Genomic DNA, 12855 nt, shown 5'->3' on the forward strand with positions numbered 1-12855 from the left:
TACATATAATGTAATATACTGATCCCTTCCCACAGATCAAGGTACCTACCTTTAATAACAATATCATTTGTACTATATCTACATTCGATATAATGTGATATACTGATTCCTTCCCACAGATCAAGGTATCTGCATTTAATAACAATAGCATTATTACTATATCTACACTAGATATAATGCAATATTCGGATTCCTTACTACAGATCAATGTACATTTAATAACAACATCATTCATGCTATAGCTAAATTGGATATAATGTAATGTATTGACTACATCGTACAGATCATTGTACATTTAATAACATCATTCATGCTATAGCTAAATTGGATATAATGTAATATACTGATCCCTTCCCACAGATCAAGGTAGCTACATTTAATAACAATATCATTATTACTATATCTACATGAGATATGATGTAATATACTAATCCCTGCCCACAGATCAATGTATATTTAAAAGCGATATCATTATTACTATATCGAACGTTAGATATAATGTAATATACTGATCCCTGTCCACAGGTCAATGTACCTACATTGAATAACAATATCATTAGTACTATATCCGCATTACATATAATGTAATATACTGATCCCTATCCACAGATCAATGTACATATAATAACAATATCATTATTACTATTTCTACATTAGATATAATGTAATATACTGATCCCTTCCCACAGATCAAGGTAGCTACATTTAATAACAATATCATTATTACTACATCTACATTAGATATAAAGTAATATACTGATCCCTGCCCACAGTTCAATGTACCTATATTTAATAACAACATCATTCATACTATATCTACATGAGATATGATGTAATATTCTAATCCCTGCCCACAGATCAATGTATATTTAATAGGGATATCATTACTACTATACCTTCATTAGATATAATGTAATATACTGATCCCTGTCCACAGATCAATGTACCTACATTTAATAACAATATCATTAGTACTATATCCACATTACATATAATGTAATATACTGATCCCTTCCCACAGATCAAGGTACCTACCTTTAATAACAATATCATTTGTACTATATCTACATTCGATATAATGTGATATACTGATTCCTTCCCACAGATCAAGGTATCTGCATTTAATAACAATAGCATTATTACTATATCTACACTAGATATAATGCAATATACGGATTCCTTACTACAGATCAATGTACATTTAATAACATCATTCATGCTATAGCTAAATTGGATATAATGTAATGTATTGACTACATCGTACAGATCATTGTACATTTAATAACATCATTCATGCTATAGCTAAATTGGATATAATGTAATATACTGATCCCTTCCCACAGATCAAGGTAGCTACATTTAATAACAATATCATTATTACTATATCTACATGAGATATGATGTAATATACTAATCCCTGCCCACAGATCAATGTATATTTAAAAGCGATATCATTATTACTATATCGAACGTTAGATATAATGTAATATACTGATCCCCGTCCACAGGTCAATGTACCTACATTTAATAACAATATCATTAGTACTATATCCGCATTACATATAATGTAATATACTGATCCCTATCCACAGATCAATGTACATATAATAACAATATCATTATTACTATTTCTACATTGGATATAATGTAATATACTGATCCCTGCCCACAGATCATGGTACCTACCTTTAATAACAATATCATTAGTACTATATATACCTTAGATATAATGTAATATACTGATCCCTTCCCACAGATCAACGTAGCTACATTTAATAACAATATCATTATTACTACATCTACATTAGATATAAAGTAATATACTAATCCCTGCCCACAGATCAATGTATATTTAATAGCGATATCATTATTACTATATCTTCATTAGATATAATGTAATATACTGATCCCTGTCGACAGATCAATGTACCTACATTTAATAAGAATATCATTAGTACTATATCCACATTACATATAATGTAATGTACTGATCCCTTCCCACAGATCAAGGTACCTACCTTTAATAACAATATCATTTGTACTATATCTACATTAGATATAATGTGATATACTGATTCCTTCCCACAGATCAAGGTATCTGCATTTAATAACAATAGCATTATTACTATATCTACACTAGATATAATGCAATATACGGACTCCTTACTACAGATCAATGTACATTTAATAACAACATCATTCATGCTATAGCTAAATTGGATATAATGTAATGTATTGACTACATCGTACAGATCATTGTACATTTAATAACATCATGCATGCTATAGCTAAATTGGATATAATGTAATATACTGATCCCTTCCCACAGATCTAGGTAGCTACATTTAATAACAATATCATTATTACTGTATCTACATGAGATATGATGTAATATACTAATCCCTGCCCACAGATCAATGTATATTTAAAAGCGATATCATTATTACTATATCGAACGTTAGATATAATGTAATATACTGATCCCTGTCCACAGATCAATGTACCTACATTTAATAACAATATCATTAGTACTATATCCGCATTACATATAATATAATATACTGATCCCTTCCCACAGATCAATGTACATATAATAACAATATCATTATTACTATGTCTACATTAGTTATAATGTAATATACTAATCCCTGCCCACAGATCCATGTATATTTAAAAGCGATATCATTATTATTATATCTACATTAGATATAATGTAATATACTGATCCCTGTCCACAGATCAATGTACCTACATTTAATAACAATATCATTAGTACTATATCTACATTAGATATAATGTAATATACTGATTCCTTCCCACAGATCAAGGTGTCTACATTTAATAACAATATCATTATTACTATATCTAAACTAAATATAATGCAATATACGGATTCCTTCCCACAGATCAAGGTACATATAATAGCAAAATCGTTATTACTATATCTACATTAGGTATAATGTAATGTATTGACTACATCCTTCAGATCTTTGTACATTTAATAACATCATTCATGCTATAGCTAAATTGGATATAATGTAATACACTGATCCCTTCCCACAGATCAAGGTAGCTACATTTCATAACAATATCATTATTACTATATCTACATGAGATATGATGTAATATACTAATCCCTGCCCACAGATCAATGTATATTTAATAGCGATATCATTATTACTATATCTACATTAGATATAATGTAATATACTGATCCCTGCTCACAGATCAAGGTACCTACCTTTAATAACAATATCATTTGTACTATATCTACATTCGATATAATGTGATATACTGATTCCTTCCCACAGATCAAGGTATCTGCATTTAATAACAATAGCATTATTACTATATCTACACTAGATATAATGCAATATACGGATTCCTTCCCACAGATCAAGGTAGCTACATTTAATAACAATATCATTATTACTACATCTACATTAGATATAAAGTAATATACTGATCCCTGCCCACAGTTCAATGTACCTATATTTGATAACAACATCATTCATACTATATCTACATGAGATATGATGTAATATTCTAATCCCTGCCCACAGATCAATGTATATTTAATAGGGATATCATTACTACTATACCTTCATTAGATATAATGTAATATACTGATCCCTGTCCACACATCAATGTACCTACATTTAATAACAATATCATTAGTACTATATCCACATTACATATAATGTAATATACTGATCCCTTCCCACAGATCAAGGTACCTACCTTTAATAACAATATCATTTGTACTATATCTACATTCGATATAATGTGATATACTGATTCCTTCCCACAGATCAAGGTATCTGCATTTAATAACAATAGCATTATTACTATATCTACACTAGATATAATGCAATATACGGATTCCTTACTACAGATCAATGTACATTTAATAACAACATCATTCATGCTATAGCTAAATTGGATATAATGTAATGTATTGACTACATCGTACAGATCATTGTACATTTAATAACATCATTCATGCTATAGCTAAATTGGATATAATGTAATATACTGATCCCTTCCCACAGATCAAGGTAGCTACATTTAATAACAATATCATTATTACTATATCTACATGAGATATGATGTAATATACTAATCCCTGCCCACAGATCAATGTATATTTAAAAGCGATATCATTATTACTATATCGAACGTTAGATATAATGTAATATACTGATCCCTGTCCACAGGTCAATGTACCTACATTTAATAACAATATCATTAGTACTATATCCGCATTACATATAATGTAATATACTGATCCCTATCCACAGATCAATGTACATATAATAACAATATCATTATTACTATTTCTACATTAGATATAATGTAATATACTGATCCCTGCCCACAGATCATGGTACCTACCTTTAATAACAATATCATTAGTACTATATATACCTTAGATATAATGTAATATACTGATCCCTTCCCACAGATCAAGGTAGCTACATTTAATAACAATATCATTATTACTTCATCTACATTAGATATAAAGTAATATACTAATCCCTGCCCACAGATCAATGTTTATTTAATAGCGATATCATTATTACTATATCTTCATTAGATATAATGTAATATACTGATCCCTGTCGACAGATCAATGTACCTACATTTAATAAGAATATCATTAGTACTATATCCACATTACATATAATGTAATGTACTGATCCCTTCCCACAGATCAAGGTACCTTCCTTTAATAACAATATCATTATTACTATATCTACATTAGATATAATGTAATATACTGATCCCTGTCCACAGATCAATGTATCTACATTTAATAACAATATCATTAGTACTATATCCACATTACATATAATGTAATATACTGATCCCTTCCCACAGATCAATGTACATATAATAACAATATCATTATTACTATTTCTACATTAGATATAATGTAATATACTGATCCCTGCCCACAGATAAGGTACCTACCTTTAATAACAATATCATTAGTACTATATCTACATTAGATATAATGTGATATACTGATTCCTTCCCACAGATCAAGGTATCTGCATTTAATAACAATAGCATTATTACTATATCTACACTAGATATAATGCAATATACGGATTCCTTCCCACAGATCAAGGTAGCTACATTTAATAACAATATCATTAACACTACATCTACATTAGATATAAAGTAATATACTGATCCCTGCCCACAGTTCAATGTACCTATATTTAATAACATCATTCATACTATATCTACATGAGATATGATGTAATATACTAATCGCTGCCCACAGATCAATGTATATTTAATAGCGATATCGTTATTACTATATCTACATTAGATATAATGTAATATACTGATCCCTTCCCACAGATCAAGGTACCTACCTTTAATAACAATATCATTAGTACTATATCTACCTTAGATATAATGTAATATACTGATCCCTTCCCACAGATCAAGGTACCTACCTTTAATAACAATATCATTAGTACTATATCCACATCGCATATAATGTAATATACGGATTACTTCCCACAGATCAATGTACAGGGTGTAAAAAAATTAAATGTCACGACCTATATGGGGTGATTCTACACCTCTGGATCGGTGGAGATCTGTCAAAGAAAGCGACCGCAAAATTGACCTTGACCCCTAATTTCAGGGTCAAACCTTTTTATTGGCTTATCGTATAGTGCTCATCGAGGGGATAAAAAGTCTGAAAGGAACCATGCGCCGGAAATCAACCCTTCTCCTAGAAAAAAGCCGTCAAAGTTTCCATATACCATAATGCATTAAACGTTGAGTCGCCCGGTACCCCTCTCCAGTGATCTTGGCGCGGCAGTCTCGCGTATCGCTCGAATTTCATGCTATAGGACAAGTCTTGAATTTCAATCACAATGCCAGCATATAGGAAGGGTAAATTCTAAGACAGCATATTTAAAAAGACAAAATCACGACTGCGTGTAAACGAAAATAAAAATGAATTTAATCGAAACATTCGTAATATAATATAGAATGACACAGCTAATATTAAAAATAATATAATAGATAATAAAAATATAATAGAAAAGAATTATATAAAATAATAATATAAAAAATAATAATATATAACATAAGATAATATAAAAAATAATAATATATAACATAAGATAATATAAAAAATAATAATATATAACATAAAATAATATAAAAAATAATAATATATAACATAAAATAATATAAAAAATAATAATAGTAGTATAGTTTATTTACACTCCCCTTGCGGGCTTGTGTGGCGCTTTTAACAGGAGCGTTCCCCAACCTTACAAAAAATTTTATCCGCTTAACAATGTGAGCAATCTCTTTTACACACTTTTGCACGCCCTTGATACACACATACTCCCTTTTCTATCCTCCTCCCTTTCCTTGTCCCTTTCCTATTTCCCTACCCTATGTTTTTTCCTTATTCCGGTGATCATCCATCTGTCTGAGTCACTTTAACTTGAAATAAACTGCTATTTTATCAATTTTACAATATATAAAACTATAAAAATATAAAATATAAATCAATATAATGAAATTATGAAACATAACTTACAACAGCTATCCTAACTCTACCAAAAATCTATGACTAACCAATAGACCTATGAGTAAGAATGCAGTATGATAATAGAAGCCTAAAAAATAAAATAAATTAAGCTTATATGTAATGCTAAAATAAAACACGACAATCAGCCTCGTCCCTTACCTACCCCCGCCTATCCCATACTGCTTTCTTACCCATATTCTTTTACTCCTTGTTCACTCCTCTGAATATATTTAACGCTCCATCTTTCTCACAACTTTTATCCCCTACCTCCCACTAAGATACGCTATCTATAATACTACAACCGCACTTAACTTGCCACAGCCTGTGTTTTGTACTGCTTCAGTCTTATAACAAACACGCCTCCCCTGTCTAGTCAATCTATACTGGCACTTTAATTCTATTGCACTCCCTAACGACCCTGTCCCTTACCCCCTGCGCTCTTTTCCCCCTCCCATACTTCTTTGCTTTTCTGGTCCTTCTCCTTTGCCTTTTCCTCTTCTTTCCTGCTTCCCTCAGTCCTCTTCCCTTGTCTTCGGTCCTTCTTCTTTATTTCCTGTCCCTCTGTCTGCTGGCTTCCCATTTTTTCTGCCCTCTCGTTCCATTTCCATTCTTCTCCTTCTATCCATATTCTTCTATTATTAAATTCCACCCAGTTCCCCTTTCTTATTTCTTCTCTCGCCTTTTCTTTTATCCTCCACTTCATCCTTCTCTCTTCTTTTGACAGGTCCTCGTCAACCGCAACCCTCCATCTGTCCCAGATCCCATTTTTTGTCCATACCATTTCCTTTTTGCGATCTTCATCCTCCAGTTCTGTCAGCACTATATTTCTCCTCCCTTCTCCCACCCTTTCTGTTGCTCTTTTTATTACTACCTCTTGTCCCAGTTCTTTTTCTAATATCTTTTTGATATATTTCAATCTTTCTTCTAAGTTCTTTCCCTCTACCCCCTTCCAAATCAAACTTCTTTTTCTCCTTTCCTTTCTTATTTCTTCTAATCTTTCCTCCCATATCTTTTCCCACTCTTCTTTTCTTCTCATTGTTCCTTCTGCTTCCATTCTTCTCCTCCACTCTTTTTCTCCTTCCAGCTCGTCGACATCTCCCTCTGACCTTCTTCTCCATTTCTCCTTTGCTTCTTCTATTGTTTCTCTTCCATTCTTCTCTTTTTCTTCCTCTCCGCCACTATTTCTTTCCTTCTCTACTTCTTGCACCTCTATCTCCTCCTCTTTGCTAGCTTCTTCCCTCTCACTTTTTACTGCATTTTCGTTCACCTCAATCCGGTTTTCACATCCTCCTCCTTCTGCTTCATCTTCTTCTTCTTCTCTCTTGCCTTCTTCTTCCTCCAGTCCTCTTCTCCTCTTCTCTATTTCTTCTACGCTCTCCTGCTTTTCCTTCCCTTCTCTCTTTATTCCTCTTTCCAGCCTCCAATCTTTTATTTCTTCTCTCAGTCTCCTTACTTCTTCTCTAATTCCTCTCAGCTCCCTCAGTACTTCCTCTTGGCTCTCCATATCGTTATCCTTTCTTCCCTTCAGTAACTCCCCTTCCCTCCTTATTAAACTTGTTTTATTTTTTTTTTTATCTTTTCTCTTTTCTTTCCTTTTTCCTTTTTTAATCTTTTTCTTCCTTTCCCCTTTGTCCAACTTCGTCAATGTCCTGGATTGCTCTTTACCCTTGCTTTATGCTCAGCACGTGCTTCCTCTCGTACCACGCACTTTTCCCGTCTTGCCAACCTATCTTTTCTTGTGTTGCCACTACATCTTTTCTTACCCCACTTGGTTTTCCAGTGGTGCCAACCTTGTCTTTTCCGGTTCTTATGTTTCTACTGCTTAATATGCTCCCCTCTTCTCCTTTCCCTTTCTTCCTCTTCCTTTGCTTGCTCTTATCGTGAACTTCCTTACCGATCTTCCTTCCTTCACTGTCTGTCTCTTTCTTCTTTCTTTTATTTCCTACGTTGTCTGTTGTTCCTTTTCTGTCCTTCTTTCTTAGCATCATTAGCCGTTATCTTCTCTCTGTTTTTCACTCCGCGTCTCTTCTCCTTCCCCAGTTCCCGCCCTGTATTTCTCTAACTGTTTCATCCATTCTTCTCCTTCCCCACTTCCTCCCAGCAGCTCTCTCACTCTCTCTTGCCATCCTTCTTTTCTTTCTTCTCCTCCGACAGCACACCTTTCCCATATGTGCTCCCATGTTTCTTCTTCCCAGCCACATAATCTACATTTCCTGTCCTCTTCTTTTCCCCAGTATTTTGCCTCATTTACCTCGTTTCCCAATCTAAATTTGGCTACTCTTCTCCATCTTTCCTCCTTCCATCCTTTTTCCAGATAGCTCGGTATTCCTGGCTCTATAATGACCTTATACCACCTGTTATACCTCGATTCCGTTATCTTTTCCCACCTCTCTCCCTCTTGCATCTGCTTGTCTCTTTCTTCAAGCTCTTCGTAGCCCATCTCTCCATTACTTCTTTTCTCCTCCAGTTTCTCTAATTTCAGTCCCCTCTCTTCGAAGAACTTCTTCCTTTCTTCTTCCCATTTACTACCCTCACCCCTCCTCGTTTCATTTCCAATTACTTGGGCCCAGCAGCTCTTCGCCAGTTCTCCCCCCCGTCCTTCCCATAGCTTTCTTTCGTAATCCCATGCCCTCTTTCCGGTTCTCATTCTCATTTTCCATCTTTTCAGTTCTTCTCTTAGTAGATAACCTGGCGTCCGCCAGTCCACTCCTAATGTCCATCTCAGGAATCTCTCGTGTACCCTCTCTACCTCCCGCCGCTCTCTCCATCCCCATATTTCCGCTCCGTATGCTATGATCGTCCATACTAGCTTATCCCATAGCCAAATTCTTCTTTTCCAGTTTTTTCCGAATCTTCTTTTTCCTATCCCCCATACTTGTCTCATCGCGATTCCTGCCTTCTTGATTCTGTCTTTTACCTGTAATTCGCTGCCTCCGTTTCTCCTGAATACATACCCCAGGTATTTGAACTGTTCTACCTCTTCTATTTTCTTTCCTTTCCACCACCATTCCACTTTCTTCCATCTTCCCGCTCCTTTTCTGAATCTCATTATTTTCGATTTCTCCTGATTCAATTCCAGCCTCTTTTCATCCAGGTACCTCTCTAGTCTCCCTATCAGCACCCTCATATCCCCTTCCTCCTCCGTCAAAACTACCACGTCATCCGCGTAAGCCAGAGTGTATATTTTCCTTCCTCCGATCTTTATCCCTCCTCCGCCTCCCTTTTTCATCTTCTCCTCCATGTCTGCCGTCAGCAGGTTGTACAGCAGTGGACTTAGTGGACACCCTTGCCTTACTCCTCTTGCCGTCCAGAATGGTTCTGTTGTCCCTTCGCCTGTCCTTACCCTGCTTCTGGTCTCCCTCAAGATCTCTTTTATCCTTTTTCTTAACCCTTCCCTTACTCCCCTTTCTCTTAGAGCCTCCATCAGGACTCCTCTATCCACTGAGTCAAAAGCTGCCCTCAGGTCTATGAACAAAGCTATCACTTTCCCTTTTGCCCTCTTTATCTGTCTGTTTACCAGATAGTTTAATACGTAGATATTGTCCGTTGTTCCCATCCCTCTTCTAAATCCCGTTTGGTTTTCCGGCAGCATTCTCTTTTCCTCTACTTCCTCTCTCAGCCTTTCAGTCAGGACCGCTGCATATATCTTGTATAGCGTGGGCATTAATGTCACCCCCCTGTAGTCGGATGCCTGTTTCCCATCTCCTTTTTTCTTTATGGGTGCGATTATCCCTTCCTTCCATCCTTCCGGCCATCCCTCACCTCTCCACACCCTGTTGCATATTTTCCACGCCCAATCCACTACTTCTTCTCCACCGTATTTCCACACTTCATTGGGGATCTCATCTCCCCCTGTTGCTTTTCGGTCCTTTAGTTTCGCCACCGCTTTTCTTATTTCTTCTTTTCTTATATCCGTTTCCTCGTCCTCTTCTCGTTCTCTTTCTCCTCCCATTACTACCTTGTCCTCTGACCCGCCTAGTAGGTTAACGAAATGTTTTCTCCAGTCCTCCTCTTTTATCCCCGTTTTCACTCTCCCCCCTCTTTTCCTCTCCCTATTTATTATCTTCCACACCTCGCCTTCTGTTCATGCTTCTTCCACCTCCTTTTCAAAACTCTCGTTTACTTTTTCCTTTTTTGTTCCGCATAGTCTTTTGTATTCCTTTTTCGCTTCTCTATAATTTACTGCCTCGGTCCTCCCTTTCCTCCACTCTCTCAGCACCTTTCTCACTTCTTTCTTTTTCTGCCTACATTCTTCGTCCCACCACCCTTTTTTCATGCGCGTTTTTGTTTCCTCCCTTCCTCTCTCAAGCCCCTTCCTAAACTCCTCTAACATTGTCTCCATGTCCTCTTCTAATTTTCCTTTCCTCATCTCTCTCCACACAATTTCCTTTTTAAACCTTTCTCTTCCCTTCTCCGACCAGTTTCCTTTCGCCACTGGTCTTTTTTTCTCCCCTTCTTCTTCCTTCCTCACTCTCTCCCCTTCCAGCTTCAGTATCATTGGGTGGTGGTCTGAATCAACTCTGTCCCCTATCTCCATTCTTTTGATTCTCTCCTTCCCCTCTCCCTCTGCTATTACGTAATCTATCACTGTGCTTCCCCTTGCTCCCGTGTACGTGAACTCTCCTTCTTCATCCCCTCTCATATTTCCATTCAAAATTTCCCAACCTGTTCCTCTTAGTGCCTCTAGCATGACTCTCCCCTCCGCATTTTGCTTTTTGTCCTTTGATTTTCTCTCTCCCTCTTCCTCCTCCTCCCCCCACATCATCCCTCCTCCCCCTTCTTCCCCTGTTCTCGCATTGAAATCTCCTCCTATTATTGTTATTCTTTCTTCCCCCACGCCTTCCATTCTTGTCCTGAGTTCCTCCATTTTTTCCTCTATATCCGCGTTCACGTATACCCCCACTACCCTCCATTTTTCTTCCCCTCTCTTGAATTCTGCTGTCATTATTCCTGTCTTTTTCCCTTCCTTTATTATCCTTCCTTCTTTTCCCATCAGGTGTTCCTTCACCCCTATCATCATTCCTCCCATTGCCCTTCCTTTTTTATTTTTCCTTTCTGCCAGCTGTGCTTCCCATCTATAGCCTTTTGGCAGCCACCCTTCTATCTTCTCCCATCCTTTCTTCTCAAGCCAGGTCTCCATTAAGACTACTACATCCCACTGCATAATCGTATTCCAGAAGTCTTCATCTTTATTTCTGATTCCCGCGCAGTTCCAAAACCCTATTTCCCACCACTCCTTTTCTTCCCCTATTCTTTCATTCATTTCTTTTCCTTTCTCTCTTTTCTCCTCTTCTACCCTTCCTCCCCCCTCTTCTTCCTCTTCAGCTTCTTTTCTTTTCCTATCCCTTTTATCCCTCTTTCCCCTTCTTTCCCCCTTTTCTTCTTCCCCCACTTTTCCCACTCGCTCTCCCCTTTTATCCCTCATATTTCTTCCCCCACGTTGCTCAACCCCCTCTGCATTTCATACCATTCTCTCCCTTGTCCGTCCTTCAGACTCTCACTACCCTCCTCCCACCTCCACCATTTCCCTTCTATTCTGATTCTTCCATGATCCACCCATACGTTCTTTCCTTTTTCTCTTTCCTCCTTTGCTATCCTTCTTAGCTTCCATTGTATCCTCCTTTCTTTCCATGTCAAGTCCTCTTCAATTCTCTCCTCCCTGCCTTTCAGTACTTTCTTTTTCATCATCACGCTTCTTTTCTGCTCTACTGTCTTCAATTTTATTTGAACCATGTTTATCTCTTTTCCCCCCTCCCCAAATCCTGCTGCTTTCACCTCCTGCACCGCGTCCTGTACTCCAATTGCTTTCATTATCTCTTCTGTTTTCTCCCTCATCTCCTCCCTTCTTATTCTCACCCCTTTAATTATTATGTTTTTTCTCTTTTCTTCTTTTTCCTTCCGCTCCCACCTGCCCTCTAATTCTCTCAATTTTTCCATTATTGTATCTTCCTCCTTCCCTGCCCTCCTTTCCTCCCTTGTTCCCCGTTCCATTTTTTGAATTTTCTCCTCTAGTTTACTCCATTTGTCATTCTCTTTTTCCTCTCTTTCCAACTCTTCCACCTTTTTTCTGAGCCCTTCCACTTTCTCTTCTAGCTCCCTCCTCTGTACCATCCACCTATCCTCTCTCTTTTTGATTTCTTCCTTTAGATTACCTATTTCCTTCTCTATTTCCTTTTTCACTCCCGCTATCCCTTCCCTCATTTCTCTTCCCTGGTTCCTTGCGCTTTCTTCTATTTTCTTGCTCAGCCCTTCCCCCAACTCTTTGATCATCCTCTTTATCTGTC

General features: G+C 36.6%; 1 protein-coding gene across 1 annotated transcript; it reads right to left on the minus strand.

Moving 5' to 3' along the window:
- Nucleotides 1-6240: 6240 nt before the first annotated feature.
- Nucleotides 6241-8167, minus strand: LOC143305737 (uncharacterized). Its single transcript, XM_076690522.1, has 2 exons — nt 6731-8167; nt 6241-6659 (listed from the first exon to the last, which is right to left on the minus strand). The coding sequence occupies exon 1, from the start codon at nt 8073-8075 to the stop codon at nt 6981-6983; it is 1095 nt and encodes a 364-aa protein (XP_076546637.1). The 5' UTR covers nt 8076-8167; the 3' UTR covers nt 6241-6659; nt 6731-6980.
- Between the last annotated feature and the right edge of the window lie 4688 nt (nt 8168-12855).

The sequence above is a fragment of the Osmia lignaria genome, chromosome 10 (assembly GCF_051020975.1).
Source record: "Osmia lignaria lignaria isolate PbOS001 chromosome 10, iyOsmLign1, whole genome shotgun sequence".
Classification (NCBI taxonomy): domain Eukaryota; kingdom Metazoa; phylum Arthropoda; class Insecta; order Hymenoptera; family Megachilidae; genus Osmia; species Osmia lignaria.

Excerpts from the sequence above, each read along its gene's own strand:
- LOC143305737 (XM_076690522.1), bottom strand. The coding sequence starts at position 8,075 with ATGGAGAGCCAAGAGGAAGTACTGAGGGAGCTGAGAGGAATTAGAGAA.